Here is a 19,732-nt window from a genome sequence, read left to right on the forward strand (position 1 = left end):
GGGTTCAAGTTGAGAAAGTATCAAAGATTTCTCATATATCAGAAACCTCTGATTTCTGATCTGATGCCTTTAGTAACTTAGTTTTGTGTTCTGTTTTTTTACTTTTGCTTTTGTTTCTGTTGTATTTTTTTTTTATATAAAATCAAAAATGAAAAAATACGAACCTTTTGTTTTAATTGATCTTCTAAAAGAGTTTGCTTAAGTTTGTCATCATCAAAAAGGGGGAAATTGTTGAAGCTTAAGGTTTTGATGATGATAGACTTAAACTCAAGCAAACTTAACTAAAGGTTTCTTTTAGTGTTTCACTTAGCAACAGGTGAAGTAGACCTTGGTGGTGGAAGAGTAGTGTAGACACCCATTTGTGTCTCCCCAAAACCAAACCCAGTGATGAGTACCTTTCACGTCGAATCATAATCGAATGAAACGAAAGTGTGGGAAGTCTAGTGTTGCGGAAAGTTTTTAATTCTTTTCTCTTCTCTCTGTTTTTGAAAACTTTATTATAAGAAAATAGCCAATACAATTTGGTTGGTCCATGATATGGTTCCAATAGTAGTGTAGTTGGATGGGGCTTGCAAAGACCTTTCTAACGATATATTATAAGCCCAATTCCGATGAATATTGAGGAAGTTATGGCCAATTTACTAAACTGGGCCCGGTTTGAGCTTTATGTGAGGCCCAATGATCTAGGGGAGGGCCTAATATTATTTATCATTCCTAATGCAATTAGGAATGGTTTTAGTCTTCTAGATTCTTCTAGAAGGTTCTTTCCATTCCTAATTCAATTAGCATTGATAAATTGACTTTTGCTGACTTTTTAGAGTTTTAATCAAAATCAAATAGCATTTTTGAGGAAATTATATTATTTTATCCTCCAATACGGTAAACTTATCGGATTTTCGAAAACGCGTTGGTATCAGGCTTGGCGCCTAACCCCAGGCCTTGGCGCCTGGAACTAGCCATTGGCGCCTGGCGCTAGTGCTGGTGCCTGGCGCCAGCTAGCCAGGGTTAGCGCCAGCTTTGTTTTCTTCGCGTCAGACTCTGTTTTGTCTAATTTATCTTTTTGGCTGATTTTCTCTATAAATATCGTATTAAAAACTCCGTTTTCATGCACCTACAATCAGTTTTCATTCGCAATCATTAATTCTCTAATTCTCTCTTAATCATTCACCAATTTTCATCAAGTTTTCTAAATCATTCATCTCTCTCATTCATCTTTTTCTAAATTTTCTTTTCTCATACAAAATTCCGCATTCACAAGATCTAGAAACACCTAGCCATATTCGAATGTAGCCTTCGCCCTAGACGTGAAAGGTTTTAATTTCTGAGGGTTTGGTCCCAAATCTCTATTTCAATTATTTAATTTAATTGTTTTGATTATTATTTTCCTTGATGTTACTAACGCGTGTATTTTGTTATTAGAAAGAGATACGAGGCATCAAAGTAAGTGCTTTATTGATTTTATTGATATTATGATGTAGAAATCATGTTTACATTGTTATTATGATATTCCTAGTATCATGTCTAGGGTGTTTTTAATATTAAATAAGATTCCTACGATGCTTCCTATGTTCTTCCTAATATTTATGATTGTTAGTATCATGTTAGGGTTAAAGATTTGATCTTTATTGCTTAGTGACATGCTGGGGTTTGTTATTAATCTTGTTAGTATCATGCCTAGGATCTTGCTATTTTTATTATGCTTTAACATGATCATGATTATGATTATAATTGTCATGATTTATGACTATTATTATTTTGATGATGATTATTTTATTTATGATAATTATTATCATGATATTATTATTTAATATGTTGCTTGATGCTTACTTATTGCTTGATCTCACCTTTATTGCATGTTTAAAGGGAATTGGTACTTGTAATCACGCTTAATAAGATATTTAATAATCTTGTTAGGGTTAATTTGATTATAATTTCAAGTGATCGCCAATAATAGTTTATTTGTGCATTTAATTCAACCAACATAGATAAACAGGTTTAGGGTTAATCCTATTGATTGCATGTTAATTAAAAAGCGCACATGAATACGATCAGAATAAAGTAGAGGCCTATTTTTAGGGCAGGTTCAATCTCTTTTAGGTTGGATTTGTACCTTCATCCCCGAACCCTTATTTGGTTCATGACCTTATGGAGTTGACGATCTCTTGGATCGTTAAGGGGTGTAACCTTCACCTTGTGAACGGTTTACAAGTTCCTTAAAAAACTTGTTGGCGACTCTTTTGCTCTATCTTCTTCCCTTTTGGACGCCACCGTACTTTAGTGTATGATCACAGTGGGGTTCAAGCTAGTGGGATTTTAAAGGCTTGAAATTATTCCCTACAGTTTTTGGCGACTCCACTGGGGAGGATTTCTATTTTAATTCCTGAATTTGTTTCGGCAATGATTTAGAATGAGTGGATGAGACTCGAAAATTTCTAAGTAATTCACGTGCGTAATTTTGATTAACATTATTGTCATATGCATGAAAAAGATCTCATTGGAAAGACCATCCGTAATGAGTTAAAAACATAGGATTTTACACGTAGGAAATTTGAGAAACGTCTTTCACAACTAGGACTGAAATAACACCGCGCGAAACTGGAAAATTTTATCGATCATAGAAAGCTGCTGAGGCATGTGGGAAGTAGCGTCAGGGGCCAGAGCTTGGCGCCAGAATTTTAGTTATAGCGCCAGACGCCAGCATTGGCGTCAGGCGCCACAGTTAAAAACTGGCGCTAGTCTCTGTTTGCTGGCGCCAATTTCCCCCAATACCGAGCCAAAAATATGTGTTCTAATTTCGATCGGTTTTTCGTATTGTTTGCTCGATCCTACTTCCTGATTGAATTTTTTTCTCACTTTTCTGAAACCCATATGTGTTCTACATATGGACATAACCCTCTGGGAATTCATGCTCCATCTACCCGATTGAACGCTCCGTGCAACAAAGGGTACATCCGAGATGTTGAATTCACCAAACCATGGAAGCGAGTTTTTTCTAAAGCTTGCGGTGTCCCATCCACTCGCGCCAACCCTTCACAGTTAGGCTTCCGCGCAGTGCATCCGGACAATTAACCATGGACCCTTTTTTACTAAACCATATCCCGAACTTTAGAGAACTAGAGCTATGGTTAGGTTGCGAACTCATTGCATCATATTGTGCCTACTTGACTAATTGTGCATTATTTGTTGTGCATATATATTCTATGTTTCTCTTAACCGTTTGTTGACTTGTGTTGAGACTAAATCAATTAATGACTTAAAGAACTTTCCCTAATTAATTAATCAATTAATTAATTTGAGTCAATAAAGTCTAATATTTTAATCGGAATTGACCTATTACGACTTTAGGTATACCCTAGTTGACTAATAACACCAAAAACAGTCCCAGACCGAAGCTCCAATATTGGCGCCAAGGTCTGAGCTGTAGCGCCACGCTATGGAGTGTAGCGCCTGACGACGGCCATGTTGCCTGGCGCCAAGCTCCACAGTGTGACGCCAGTCCTGTCACTTGGCCGACAGTTCGGATTATTGGTCGAGTCATCACCTAAGGTCTAATTAATCAGTTTTCTATTTAATTCGGTCATTTTTGCTGTCAATAATGTTTAATTGAATCAATGATCGAGTTTAGGCACTAAGTCTCATGGTCTTACACAAGAGTCCAAGCATGTCACTTACACTCAACGCACACACCCATACACATACTTTGACCATGAATAAGAGAGTCTTGTGTGCGCGTTTTTCCGACATTTTTTTAGGGGGGTAAGTCGGATATTGATCCTCCAATAAAAATAATACTTAGTTCCCTAAAAATATGTACATTATTTTTGCCAAAAATATGCACCCTTTTCTTTTTCTTTTTCCCTTAAAATAAACCATAAAGTCAAAATGATTCGAGTCAAGTAATTAAAACTCAAAAGGGTTTAATTTACAACGCGTGGTCAAGAAAGGAAGGACGATTAATCAAAGATAACCTCTTCGTACAAGTCCAACTTTTCGACAAACCTATAGCTCGCAAGAGGAAAGCTAGGGTTATAATGGCAACTCAAGAAGAAGTCAATGATCTTAAGAACCAACTGGCTACTGTGACTGAGACACTGAAGCTTCTTGCACTTAGGATCGACGATCCCGTGAAGCAACAACAAATGGACCTCATGCAAGAGAGTTTAAGCAAGTTGTCTAGCGACTACAAGTTTCAAGAGCTTACATCACAAGGGGTCTCGGTGGACAAAGATCTTCTTCCGCAGAAGTTCAACACCAACGACATCCCAAAATTCAGAGCAATTGATAACCCTTACTTTCATTTCAGAGCATTTGAAACAATAATGAGTATCAAAGGTATCGATAAGAAGGTTGCCATGAACAACCAAGGACAGAAGAAACCATTTAGGAGGAACTTCACTCCTGTTGACATGAGTTATGACACCGCATTTGATCGATTAAATGCAAAAGGTCTTATAACTCCCATTGGACCATTTGGGGACCCACCAGTTGAGAAGAGGTCAGTTAACTGGAACCCCAATGCACACTGCAAGTATCACCAAGGTAGGGGCCATTCCAACGAAAGCTGTTGGAAGCTTAAGGAAGATATCCAAGACCTAATTGACAACAACAAACTGTCGTTTCCCCCTGCCAGTAAGAAGCCAAGTATCGACAACGCACCTCTAGCTCATACCCTAGCTATCTCCAATGAGGAAAACAAGGATGACCCCTCCTCTCTCATTAGACCTGTTGAAGAAATCAGTGCCATAGAAAAAGAAGAGGAGATCTTTTTCGATGTCAAGGATAGTCTTCCAAAACCGGCGAATAAGGAAGATATACAACTGCTCACACTGTCTATGAAGGAGACATCGCAATTACTACGTGAAGCTCTCAAAGTTATGAACGAACTCCATAAGAAATATGATGAGCTTCCACTTCCAAAAGAAGAACCTAAAAGAGAATTCAAACTAGTGAGAACGACTTATGAGGCAAAGCACTTTCCCTTACAAGTCACTGAAAAACCCAAGAAGAGCAATAGAATCTACACTCCGATTGGGATCCCGTATGTGCAAATGTTCAAAATGCTCTCCGAGAGTGGCGAGGTCAAACCTCTCGAACCAAGACCATTTGAGTCATTAAAAAGGACATATAGATATTATTTTCAGTATCATCAATCAGGGGGTCACACTATAGAAAACTGTTTCAAATTCAAGGATTTGATACAAAAAATGATTGATGAAAAGAAACTAGTCCAAGTTCAACAAGAAGAGGATACAACCATTAATGGAGTTTGGGACAGTGATGAAGAAGATGTCTATCTAAAGGACATAGTAGGACCTTCACCTTCTGTGTTATACACCACAGATGACATTTGGGCTGAAGAAGATTCATCGATAGTCGTCCTCACAAGATCTGGGAGAATGCAACATCCCGTTTCAACACAACCTATGCCAACCATACATCAAGTTCCCATACCTATCATCAAAGACAACGACATTGTTAAACAGTTTAAGAAGACAAAAGTTGAGATGAATGTGTGGAAACTCCTGGCAACATCTCGAGAGCATAGGTTAGCTGTAATGAATGTCTTGGATAAAATTGGGATAGACTCTGACACTACTCCTGAGGGACTAGCCAACTTCCTCACAAGTGACCTTCCTAGTCTAATTAATTTGATCACCTTTTCTGACAAAGATTTACCCCCAGAAGGTGACAAACATTACAAGGCATTAAACCTCACGGTAGTCTGCAAAAGAATGAATGTTCCTATGACTCTTGTAGACAATGGATCGGCTATCAATGTATGTCCACTTAGAACTACGAGGATGCTCGGCATAAGGGATGAAGACTTAACTCCGTCCACACAAGGAATAAGAGCTTACGATAATACTCGTCGTCAAGCTCTTGGCAAGATTACCCTAAATGTAACGGCAGGAGCAATAGAACATGCTACTACTTTCCAAGTAGTGGACATCAAAGCTTCATTCAACTTATTGTTGGGACGCCCTTGGCTTCATGTTCTAAAGGCCATCCCTTCATCTCTCCACCAACAAGTGAAGGCTATAGTTGGAGGAATTCCAATCACCATCGATGCTTTGCTAATGAGAATCAAATCCATAGAGAATCCAATCATTAACGTAGAGCACGACGAAGATGACGAAGACTTATGGGGCTTTAACGAAGAAGTCTCCTTAATCCAGGAGGATGAAAGGACATCTCTTTGCCATGACCCCCATTCCAACATGATTGTCAACGCCATGCTGAAGAAACAAGGACACTTTCCTAGGATGACTTTAGGAAAGAAGAAAGGAATGGCAAAACCGCTGGAGTCACTTGGCCTCCCTAAGTTAGACACTTTTGGACTTGATTTTGAACCGACTCGGAAAGATCTCAAGCGAGCCTAGGACAAGTTGAAAGCACATAGGGACGCTCGCATTCAAAAGAAAGCAATTCCAATGGATCAGTACCCTCTTACGCTTAATGGTCAGTTCATAAAAGAAGGAGAGGACTATCCATGCCATGAATTTCCCGAGCCATTTGTTGTAAACGGCCTAAGACAACCGGGATTCGAGATTTTCTTGGATTGCTACTTCACTGATGAAATCCCAACTCCCGTCCATAAGGAGAAAGCACCCCCATGCTTTGACTTTAACGTCATGGGATTACTGTTTGGGTGAGAGAAGAATGAGCCAACTTATGAAGAAGATAACTTCTCACTCATTCAAACGGTCCTACAAAGTGAAAGCTTCGACCCCTCGAAGCTAATTACTCCAGCCGTAGGATCACTACAAGGGTGGCGCAAGACTATCAAAGTGACTACCCCAAGCGGAAGGAAGATATCAATCACGACAGGGCAGGGACCGATGTTTGAAGAGTCGCCTGAGTCAGAGTCTGAGTCAGAGTGTTTCCCTTTAGAGTCTTCTAAGTCTTTAGTAATAGCACCTCCCCCTCTTATTTCTTCTCCTAGGATAGTTAGTGATCCAGTCCCTAAGGACATATCACTCTTTAATGTAATGATCTCAAAGTATAATAATATTTCTCATTATCCTTACTTCTTGTGTTCCTCCCTAACCCAAGATGACGAGCATTGCTTAGCTAACGATGAAAAAGACAAAGAAATTATTAAAGCAATGGAAACACTCGAAAAGAAAACACCGGTAATTGAAGAAACTGAAACAGTTGACATCTCGAATGATTCAACTAATAAAAGAGAAGTTAAAATCGGATTAACATTGAATAAACAAGAAAGAACCGATTTAATTAACTTACTTAAAGAATTTATCGATGTATTTGCTTGGTCATATGAAGATATGCCAGGCATTAACAGAGAAATAGCTCAACACACTATACCACTAATTCCAGGAATGAAACCTGTAAAACAAAAGTTGCGTCGAATGAAATCCGACGTAGCACTTAAAATAAAAGAAGAAGTTCAAAAACAAATAACTGCAGGTTTCATCAAGGTATCCAAATACCCCGAATGGGTCGCCAATGTCGTCCCAGTTTTGAAGAAGGACGGAAAGGTAAGGATGTGTGTCGACTATCGAGATCTAAATAAGGCAAGTCCAAAGGACGACTTCCCTTTGCCACACATCGATATTCTGGTAGATAACACGGCAAATCACGCGCTTCTCTCGTTCATGGATGGGTACGCAGGTTACAACCAGATTCTCATGGCAGAAGAAGACATGGAGAAAACAACCTTTATAACACCATGGGGCACTTACTGCTACATGGTAATGCCATTCGGGTTGAAAAACGCGGGTGCTACTTACCAACGTGCAACAATTGCCTTACTCCGTGACATGATGCACAAAGAAGTCGAAGTATATGTCGACGACATGATCATAAAATCAAAAGACCGTCCAGGCCATCAAGTAGCCTTAAGGAAATTTTTCGAAAGGCTGAGAAAGTATAACGTGAGGTTGAATCCATCAAAATGTGCTTTTGGAGTCACCTCAGGCAAGCTCTTGGGATACGTCATAAGCTCTAGAGGAATAGAGGTAGATCCAACCAAGATTAAAGCAATCATGTCAATGCCACCACCCAAGACTGAGAAACAGATTCGAGGATTTATTGGCCGGTTGCAATACATAAGTAGGTTCATATCAAAACTGACGACGATATGTGAACCAATCTTCAAGAAGCTCAAGAAGAATGTACCAATAATATGGGATGACGAGTGTCAAAAAGCCTTTGAAAAGATCAAAGCCTATCTCGCAAATCCTCCTGTATTAGCGCCAGCACTTCCCGGAATACCTCTTAGGTTATATTTGACAGTTACCAAAGAGACAATGGGAGTCATGCTAGCACAAGAAGTAGAAGGCAAAGAGAACGCAATCTATTACCTAAGTAAAAAGATGCTCGAATACGAAACACGCTATACACCGCTCGAGAAATTGTGCCTCGCCTTGGTGTGGGCCACAACTAATTAAGACATTACATGTTGGTGCATACCGTTTTCATAGTCTCCCGATTAGATCCACTCAAGTATCTCTTCGAGAAATCTACACTCAATGGACGCATTTCAAGATGGATAGTCAATCTAGCCCAGTTCGATGTAAGGTTTATGCCACAAAAAGCTATTAAAGGATCTGTGGTGTCAGACTTTCTAGCAGATTTACCAATAGAAGACTCGACGCCAATACAAGAAAATGAATTTCCAGATGAAGACTTAATGGTCACTGAAGATGATACTTGGACCTTGTATTTCGACGGAGCCTCAAACCAAAAGGGATGTGGCGTTGGAGTACTACTAGTATCACCTAAAGAGGAGCATGTTCCAATCTCCATAAAGCTTGATTTCGACGTTACCAACAACGCTGCTGAATATGAAGCATGCGTGGTAGGCCTTGAAACAGCTTTGGCATTAGGAGTAAAGAAGTTAAGGATATTCAGAGACTCTTCTTTGATCATCAATCAGATATTAAAAAGGTGGAAAGTAAGGTGCGAAAGCCTAGCCCCTTACCAAACCTATCTGGAAACTCTTACCGATCAGTTAGAGAAGGTAGAATACACATATCTACCTAGAGAAGAAAACCAATTTGCTGATGCCTTGGCAAGATTAGCCTCAATGGTTAGGATTCCCACGGAAATCGAGCAAATGCCTCTAACTATCGAAAAAAGGCACAAACCAGCATATATCCAGGCTATAGAAGACGACGACTTAGTCCAAGAAGAAGAAGAAGAAGAAGAAGAACCGTGGTACACAGACATACTCAATTATGTCACCAATGGAGAATACCCTCCTCATGCTGACAAAAGAGCAAAGCGAGCGTTAAGACTTTTGGCTTCTCAATATGTACTCATAGACAACGAGTTACATAAAAGGGTACCTAAAGGTCGAGCTCTCTTATGTGTAGGAAAGATGGATGCACAAAGAGTAATGAGAATAGTTCACGAAGGAATCTGTGGCACTCATGTAAACGGCAAAATGTTAGTCCAGAAAATAATGCGAGAAGGATATTATTGGACTACAATGAATAGGGATTGCCATCAATACGTAAAAAGATGCCCTAAGTGCCAAACTTATGCCAATTTACAACATGTCCCTCCATCTTTGCTCTACACCTACACATCGCCATGGCCATTCTCTACATGGGGAATTGACATCATTGGCAAAATCACTCCTCCAGGAACAGGAGGCCATGAATTTATTATAGTAGCAATTGATTACTTTACAAAGTGGGTCGAAGCGTAATCATACTCTAAACTCACTACAAAACATGTAGCACTCTTTATCGAAAGAAATATCATTTGTCGATATGGAGTCCCACATGAAATGATAAGTGACAATGGAACTCACTTTCAAGCCGAATGTGAAGAATTGCTACAAAAATACGGCATTCAACATCATCATTCTTCCCCTTATAGACCTCAAGCAAACGGAGCAGTCGAGGCAGCTAATAAAAATCTAAAGACTATCATCGAGAAAATGACGGAAAATTATAAGGATTGGCCTGACAAGCTTCACTTCGCATTGCGGGGTTATCGCACGTCAATCCGTATATCAACAGGAAATACGCCATTTTCCTTGGTATATGGAATGGATGTCGTACAACCTGTCGAATTAGAAATATCATCTCTACGCATCGCGTTAGAGAGTAAACTCGATGAAGTTGAATGGACTAGGGCAAGATATGAAGAATTGATTCTACTTGACGAGAAACGACTAGAAGCTCTACATCACACTCAGTGTTACCAAAATCGTATGGCTAGGCATTTTAATAAGAAGGTCAAGAAAAGAAATATTAAAGTAGGAGATTTGGTATTAAAAGCACTAAGGAAAAATGTTTTAGACCCAAGGGGAAAATTTAGACCTAATTGGTCTGGACCCTACATTGTCAAGACAATCCTATCAGGAGGTGCAACAAAACTAACTGATATGGATGGCAAGGAATTCTAAAACATGACAAATCTTGACCAACTTAAGAAATACTACCCATAATTACTTGAGTAGGATACTCAAGAGAGCTACTTTCGGCCTGATTCCTTAAGAAAGGATACGTAGGCAACCCTTTACGGGTGCGGTTACTTTATTTTTCGACATCTCCGCGTTCCAAAATTAATTAAAAATTCAACAGAAAATCGGCGAATTATTGGCGTCGCAGAACAGAACCTGGCGCCGGCCAGAAGTCATCAGCGCCAGCCGATGGAATTGGCGCCTGGCGCCAGACCTCAATGGCAGGCGCCAAATGCCAATAAATGACACCAATCTGGAAATAAGCTCTAGGAGAATTTCGGTGTTTTTCGGAAAATTTTCGACTTCCGTACTCGAAGAATTTCTGGAAAATTAATTTTTTCGATTTTCATTGCTTTAATAAAAAAAATTTGAAGTAAATAATTTAATTGAAAGATAAAATTTCATTAATAAAATAAAATTACATTATTGATGGAATTAAAATAAAGCTGAAATAAATTAACTTTAAATAAAAATAACAATCTAAGTCTAATAAATCTAAAGCTAAGCAATGCTCTTAATCTTTCTTTTCCTTTCTAGCTCTTTTCCAATTCTTGTCTGCTTCCTCCTCTTCATCCATGACCTTAGCTAGTAGGCATCCTTTAGAGGACCTACATTCAATTTTGGAGTAGATAGTCTCCCCTTCAGCTAACACTCCATGCTTCTTTTCCACCCAAGCTTTTTTGTCTGTGGTGTTAGCTTTCCTTTTTCCTTTGTCTTTGTAGTATTTTTCTTCCTAGGCATTGTAGGTGTTTTGAATTCAATTCTTGCACCTAAGCGTTCTTTGACAGGAGTCACCCTGTCACCTAGACGATTCTTCACATCGGTTCTACCCTGATCAATCGAAGATTTCTTCAGCAACCACTTCTTTACATCATTGGGCAAAGAAGGAGGAACCTTTTGGGTATCACTTCCCATAAAGGTCTAGCGCTCCAGTAAGCATCGAATCTATCTACTTCTTGAGATACAGGGTACTCATAGGGAGGACGAAGATCCCCAGAAGGAATATTCTGAAGCAAGCCATATTGTCTTTTTACCCTGCAGGGGTAATAATAAGTTACACGAGACAAGCTTGGAAGACGGCAGAAAGGTTGCTTGTTAACACCAACCATCCTTTCTATTTTCCGCCATGGGATGACCCACTTGATAGCAAAATCACGTGATTCAAAGACTTTTCTCCACCCATGGCGCCCAAATTTAGGGATGCGCTTCTTCCTTCTCACGAAGCAATTGGGAGTATATTTTTCAATATCGTCCGGAGGGCTAATTAGCCTCTCCATTAGCCACATCTGTAAAAAAATTGCAATGCAAATAAATTATTATTACAATACAAAAATATATTTTTTGATTTCTGTAATTAAAAATATTATTTTTCTACCTGTAATAAAATTGAAGAGCCGCGAAAAGGCGCTTTTGGGTCCCTTTTCAATTCATCTAGACTAATCATAGTCTCTCCAACTATCAGTGGCATTGGATTCCTCCCTGATTCAATTTGTTCTAAAACAGTGGTTATAATTGATTGACCCTCATTATTTTTACCACTACTAAGAAAAAATTGGTTAAGCATGCAAAATAGGAACGCCCTTCTTCTATATATATGAAAAGATTCAGAAAGAGGTTTATCAAAATAATGGCGTGCAAATTCTTTCAAATTAACTATGTTTCCATCCACTATTTTTGATAAATCCCTTTCCTTTAAATTAAAGAAGCGCTCAAAATCCTTATAATAGTATGCGTCTACTCTAGGGATTGCTATAAGGTCTATTGCAGGGAAGCCTAAGATAGCACCAAATTCCTCCGACAAAGGGCTAATCTCATCATACCCTATTCTGAAACAATGAGTATCAACATTCCAAAAATCTAAAGCGGTATGTATGAAGTCTAGGTCAAGATCTACCCCTTTGATGCCATAAATTCCCCCCAGGTGAAATAAATCTAATTATTTTCTCTCCCTATCATTAAGAGATCAACACCATTCATCAGTGTATTGGGTGAAGGTTTTGGTAGCTAAAGACATAATTATTGTTTTTCTAAAGAAGAGAATTATTTATTCGCTGGAATTATGAGAAGAATCGACTGGGCAGAGGGATTTTTATACACAAATTGCGAGGAATTTCAATCAGACTGAAACACGGTATCCGCATCAATTGGCGTCACAATCCCGTGATTGGCGCCAACCGCCAACGCTGGGCGCCACACGCTAAGTGTAGCGCCTAGCGCCACACGCCATAGTGTGGCGCCAGCTGGCGCTAAGTTGCCAGACCAGCCGCGCGTGCTCAACTTGCGTTTTTAATATTAGACTCGAGTCGGTTAATGACTTTATGGCTCTGTTTAATCATTTTCTATCCTTTTTCCTAATTAATTACATATAGCTATTATTTTTTTAATTTATATTATTCTTTTTGGACTTTATTTTAAATTCCAAACACCCGACATTCTATTCAATTTTTTCCTTTTTTATTTTTTCTTTTTGGGGGAGAAAGTCGGATACCCTCCATCAATAATAAAAATGACGGAATTTTTGAGCAAAACTGTTGTCACACTTTTCTTGCACACACAAACATAATAATAACAGTAAATAAATTCATGATAACATAAATATACAAAATGTGTCTATAAATAATGAGTCAAAGGCAAAGTTCTATAAAAAAAAGTCAAAATAAAATATACACGGGAACAAACTACGGCGCCGGAGGACGTAGGCCCATCATGTCATAAAATTGCACCGTACGAGGAGTCACCTCTCCACCAGCTCCAGCTCCAGTCTCCGTAGGAGGAGGAAGACTCAATATAGGACCACTCCAGCCAGGATCAACCTGAGGTTGAGGCCGCGGAGGCTGCTGCGATGACGAGCCAACCTCGTACATCCCACCACCTCTGAAAACCGAGGTAGCCTCTCCTACCGGTGCAGCATGAGCACCCTCAGAAGAAGATCCCGAGCCCTCTGCAACGTCAGCTCGAGCAGCCTCTACCCCCTGACGAAGTGCGACGACGTCTCGAGCTGGACCTCGCTGGATCCCTCCGCCCCTCAGGTCTCGCGCGGGTGTGAGAAGCAATAGGCTGACCCTGCAAAAAGAGTTAAATCAGAAACAAAATAAAATTGAAGCAGCAATGCAAAAATAATGAGTAAAGAAAGGCTACCTCTCGAATGACGTCATCCCGACGGCAAGTGGCCGCATTCCTCATCCGGACGAGCCGGCTCCGGAAGGCATCTATGCATCGCGCCATCGCCGAAACCACCTCGCGTGAAAACTGCCAGAGAAATGAGTCAGTAAAAATGCATGATATATGAACACAAAAATTCTAAAAAAAAACTAGGCTTACTCTAGTCTGGTGGCGAGGAATCAACCGCTCTACGAAGCGCTCGCCCTCGGGAGCTGGAGAAATCATCTCCTCGATCGGCCCATACATCCCCTGATAGTGGATGGACATACGGGGTGGCACGAACTCAGCAACACCGTCCTGATAAAACATAAAAAATAAGTAAAGCATTACTTGGGGGCTACTTAGTGAAAAGTAAAGCTAAGAAAATCTTACCCTCACATCCTCAGTCGGTACGGGGGCTGGAGCTAACAAAGGTAGTAGCTCCTCAGCAAAACACCGCCCGAGGATCACATGGGACCGCCAAGGGGTGCCAGCTCCCTCAGACATGCTCGACAACCGCGCCTCGTCGAACATATGATGTGGTGGAGCAGCAGGAACGACGAAGACATTAGAAGAATATTGTCTAGCGACCCTCTCTCCTAAGTACGCGACCGCTCCATAAGTCCCTAGAAAATAGCGACGCTCGGCAGAATATTGTGCGGCTAATCCAGGGACTATCCAACCGCCCCACGGCCGGTATATCACCTCAGGTCCCTATAAAAAGCATCAATCAGGCAAGAATACATCTAAAGCACCGCGGAAGAGCAAGATAAACGATAAAAGTCGTACCGAGATGATCCGGTTCCGGACATGTATAGTAGACATATCCACATGATGACTGCCCCAAGAGGCACACACTGGAAATCCCCGCGGCGATGGTCTCGCCGGCGCAGCAGAAGGAAAGTACTCGTAGAACTAGATCTACAAAGAGCTAAAAGTGTGAGAAAATGCTAACTAATATGCAGAGCTAAACTTTATAGGGAATAAATGTTTACCTCTACGACCTTCCAAAAAGCAGACAAAGCAACGTTCGTCCCAAAGGATCGGTGTCGACACGAGTCCCTCAGCGCACGAACGAAGTCAGCATAGGCCAAGCTGGCCCGGTCATAAGTTCCGATCCGGTGGAGATCACGGACAGCAGGAAGATAGTAAAGCAACGCTCTACTACCTTTGTCAGGGGAGAATGTCCCTGACAACAACATCAGCACAAAGATGCGCACCCGCTGCTCTCGGGTGGTCGCACCGTCATCAAGAGTCGCTGCAAGCGTCGAGCGGCGAATTCCTCTAGCACTAAACTGATTCGTCTCGACCTCAGCTCGGGCCTGAATAGCGATCGGCCCCAACAAGTCCTCGACCTCCGAAGAGAAGACGTCGATTCCACTGTTAAACAACAATGGCACAGAAGTGAACTCCAGTCCTGTGATGAGACTGAAGTCCGTAGGGGTGACCATCATCTCGCCCCAGGGGAAATGGAAGGTGTTGGTGGTGTCCTAGAAGAACTCCACCAAAGCGCGCACTACGTGGTGACCCCCGCTGGAGGCAACCATAGCCTCAAAGGTCTCGAACAGGGTAGCTAGTCCGCAAGACTCCCATAGGAGTCTCGTCTCAAGATCCCTGGCGATGTACATCCTGTACAAATCGCCTAAACCATCACAGCCAGAGCCGTGATGTCGTGTCCTCCCAGGCTCGGTGCCCCGTCTCACCCTCTCGGAAATGTGGTGGACAGGGGCAAAGAACAAGGTCCGCTCATCCCACTCTGGAAGTCGACCAAGCGAAGTGGAAGGTGTGATGTCATCCTCTACGGGCTCATGCTCCCGTCTAGTGTTTCGAGACCGTGAACCCAAGCCTCGTTGTCTAGCCATGCTACATTGTGCAAAATCATCGAGAATTAAGGTTCTATAGTATCTAAGGTTCGCCTAGCCGCATGATACTATGTTCGCAAAAAAAAACAGAGTACGTAGTACTAAAACAGAGCACAAATTCAAATTGAGCATGACAGCATTTTTTCAAGCAATCAAACAATTTCTTGCAACACTATAGTGATTATTGTGACAAATTGAACAAGAATTGCTAGCAAAAACATCAAGAACGAGCCACATTGTTCTTCACGACCTTAAGAGGTCCAACAATGGCAAATTGCTCATTTCTTCACCAAATTGAGTCAAACAAGTCTCAAATTACTCCCAAGGCAATATACAAACATAATCAAGCAATTTCATGGCATAAAACTTAACAAACAAAGCAAATTGAGCATTATAAATTTCGAATTTTCATGAAATTCGTGAATAAACATGCTAAAAATTCATAAAAACTGATGTGAGTTTGAAGAAAATTTACATAGATCAGGAAAATAGATGAAAAGAGCTTTGATTTGCAACAAATTTGAGCGAATTCGGTTGAGAAACGAGCAAGCAATGAGCAGTTGAAGCTTTCGGGTTTCTTCGAGCAGTTTCGCGACGAACAAAGTAGCGAAATGAAGAGGAAAGGGGTATTTAAGGAAGTCCTTGTGCTGGCGCCAGGCCCTATGCATTGGCGTCACAAATTTGGCTTGGCGCCTGGCGCCAATATCAGTGCCTGGCGCTAATGCTAATAAGCTGGCGCTGATGGTTTTTCAGCGACGCCACAGCCACCTGATGAGGTAGTGTTAGTCTTCTGCAACATATTTTTGGGTTCCTTGGTACACCAGTTAGCCCCTCTAAGCAATTTGACATGATTTAGTAATCGGCTTGATTACATAAAGTGATCGACCTGATAAGAGATCGTCTCACTTAGCTTAAAGCGCCTAAGCATAGGTTCATTAGCAAAAAAAAAAAAAAAAAAAAAAAAAAAAAAAAAAAAGGGCACCGACATATAGGTTCAAGAGCAAAAGAGCGCCGACATACAGATTCAAAGCAACGGAAGCGCCGACGTACAGGCATAGCGGGAGCAAAGTTCAGGCGAACTTTTAAAGATCGACAGGCGTGGATCTTCGGTAATTTCCTTTGGAAAATTATCGCATCAAATGAAGGTGACTTCAAGAGAAGATATCTTCGACGACATTCCCTAGCTTGCGGAAAGTTGTTACGAACAACTGGAGGTAATTTCAGGCGAAGTTATCTTCGATGGTATTCCCTAGGATGTGGAATATTATCAATGCGGATGGAGATTGTTTCAAGAGAAATAATCTTCGATGGTATTCCCTAGGATGTGGAATATTATCAATGCGGATGGAGGTTGTTTCAAGAGAAGCAATCTTCAATAGTATTCCCTAGGATGTGGAATATTATCATTGCGGAGGAGGATCGTTTCAGGTGAAGCAATCTTCCAAATTTGGAAGCAGTTACAGCCGTAGCGGTTTTCAAGCGGGATGGCATTCTCTAGCTTGCAGGAGGTCATCAAAACAATCGGTTACTTTCAGAGACGTGTGCTCGACGGTGCAAGATACGCGTTTCTTAACTCTTTTATCTGTTTAACTCATGCTAGTTTTGCAGGTATCGGCGTTACAAGAGTGATTTAGGATCGCAGAACGTTCTAAATCATTCTCTGTCCCTATTGCTACTTTGACTTTTGTTTTCGAAACTTGCGTTTCTCCAAACTCAGTCAAAGTGGGGGCTTCTGTAGACACCCATTTGTGTCTCCCCAAAACCAAACCCAGTGATGAGTACCTTTCACGTCGAATCATAATCGAATGAAACGAAAGTGTGGAAAGTCTAGTGTTGCGGAAAGTTTTTAATTCTTTTCTCTTCTCTCTGTTTTTGAAAACTTTATTTTAAGAAAACAGCCAATCCAGTTTGGTTGGTCCATGATATAGGTCCAATAGTAGTGTAGTTTGATGGGGCTTGCAAAGACATTTCCAACGATATATTATAAGCCCAATTCCGATAAATATTGAGGAAGTTATGGCCAATTTACTAAATTGGGCCCGATTTGAGCTTTATGTGCGGCCCAATGATCTAGGGGAGGGCCTAATATGATTTATCATTCCTAATGCAATTAGGAATGGTTTTAGTCTTCTAGATTCATCTAGAAGGTTCTTTCCATTCCTAATTCATTAGCATTGATAAATTGACTTTTGTTGACTTTTCAGAGTTTTAATCAAAATCAAATAACATTTTTGAGGAAATTATATTATTTTATCCTCCGGTACGGTAAACTTATCGGATTTTCGAAAACGCGTTGGTATCAGGCTTAGCGCCTAACCCCAGTCCTTGGCGCCTGGAACCAGGCCTGGCGCCTGGCGCTAGTGCTGGTGCCTGCCTGCCTGGCGCCAGCTAGCCAGGGTTGGCGCCAACTTTGTTTTCTTCGCGTCAGACTCTGTTTTGTCTAATTTATCTTTTTGGCTGATTTTATCTATAAATATCGTATTAAAAACTCCGTTTTCATGCACCTACAATCAGTTTTCATTCGCAATCATTAATTCTCTAATTCTCTCTTAATCATTCACCAATTTTCATCAAGTTTTCTAAATCATTCATCTCTCTCATTCATCTTTTTCTAAATTTGCTTTTCTCATACAAAATTCCGCATTCACAAGATCTAGAAACACCTAGCCATATTCGAAGTTGCCTTCGCCCTAGACGTGAAAGGTTTTAATTTCTGAGGGTTTGGTCCCAAATCTCTATTTCAATTATTTAATTTAATTGTTTTGATTATTATTTTCCTTGAAGTTACTAACGCGTGTATTTTTTTATTAGAAAGAGATACGAGGCATCAAAGTAAGTGCTTTATTGATTTTATTGATATTATGATGTAGAAATCATGTTTACATTGTTATTATGATATTCCTAGTATCATGTCTAGGGTGTTTTTAATATTAAATATGATTCCTATGATGCTTTCTATGTTCTTCCTAATATTTATGATTGTTAGTATCATGTTAGGGTTAAAGATTTGATCTTTATTGCTTAGTGACATGCTGGGGTTTGTTATTAATCTTGTTAGTATCATGCCTAGGATCTTGCTATTTTTATTATGCTTTAACATGATCATGATTATGATTATAATTGTCATGATTTATGACTATTATTATTTTGATGATGATTATTTTATTTATGATAATTATTATCATGATATTATTATTTATTATGTTGCTTGATGCTTACTTATTGCTTGATCACACCTTTATTGCATGTTTAAAGGGAATTGGTACTTGTAATTACGCTTAATAAGATATTTAATAATCTTGTTAGGGTTAATTTGATTATAATTTCAAGTGATCGCCAATAATAGTTTATTTGTGCATTTAATTCAACCAACATAGATAAAACAGGTTTAGGGTTAATCCTATTGATTGCATGTTAATTAAAAAGTGCACATGAATACGATCAGAATAAAGTAAAGGTCTATTATTAGGGCAGGTTCAATCTTTTTAAGGTTGGATTTGTACTTTCATCCCCGAACCCTTATTTGGTTCATGACCTTATGGAGTTGATGATCTCTTGGATCGTTAAGGGGTGTAACCTTCACCTTGTGAACGGTTTACAAGTTCCTTAAAAAACTTGTTGGCGACTCTTTTGCTCTATCTTCTTCCCTTTTGGACGCCACCGTACTTTAGTGTATGATCACAGTGGGGTTCAAGCTAGTGGGATTTTAAAGGCTTGAAATTATTCCCTACAAGTAGCCTTATGTAAGAAGAACGTGAAGAAGAAGTTTTTAAAGAAGGGTGATCAAGATAAAAGAAAAGTTCCCTAACAGGAACTTAGTTCTCTAACAAGAACTATTTAAATTCTTTAACAAGAACGTTCCCTAACAGGAACTTGTCCTGGTCTGCGTGAAGCCCAAGTAATCCTCAAGTGCAGAATAAATCGGCGCAGCAACTCTTTTAGATTTTATCTTCTAGATCGGTTGTTAAATATGTTAAGTAGGGTTTGCAAGAAATCTATTAGAAGCGTGACAAATTGCTTGGCAAATAATCTAAAAAAGTGAAAAGATAAAAAGATAGATTTTAGGAAAAGATTTTCTATAAGTTTTATTTCTTAAAACCGGTTTGATAAAAAGATATTATTCTTTTTAAATATATCTTTCTTTATCTTTTTGAAAAGATTTTCTTCAAAACTAATTTACTTAAAACCGTGTATTTGAGATTAGGATAATTAACATCTTTATCTTTTTGAAAACCTTACTAGGTATACAAGTTATTCTTGTATAAATAGTAGAGAATTTCATTTTACCAGT

At 39.8% G+C, this 19,732-nt stretch overlaps 1 protein-coding gene across 1 annotated transcript; it reads right to left on the minus strand.

Moving 5' to 3' along the window:
* Positions 1-5,437: 5,437 nt before the first annotated feature.
* On the minus strand, positions 5,438-13,611 carry LOC110689444. The gene is made up of 3 exons (XM_021866234.1): positions 13,577-13,611; positions 13,134-13,501; positions 5,438-5,451 (listed from the first exon to the last, which is right to left on the minus strand). The coding sequence occupies exons 1-3, from the start codon at positions 13,591-13,593 to the stop codon at positions 5,438-5,440; spliced, it is 399 nt and encodes a 132-aa protein (XP_021721926.1). The 5' UTR covers positions 13,594-13,611.
* Positions 13,612-19,732: the final 6,121 nt, after the last annotated feature.

This window comes from Chenopodium quinoa, unplaced genomic scaffold, assembly GCF_001683475.1.
Source record: "Chenopodium quinoa cultivar QQ74 unplaced genomic scaffold, ASM168347v1, whole genome shotgun sequence".
Classification (NCBI taxonomy): Eukaryota; Viridiplantae; Streptophyta; class Magnoliopsida; order Caryophyllales; family Amaranthaceae; genus Chenopodium; species Chenopodium quinoa.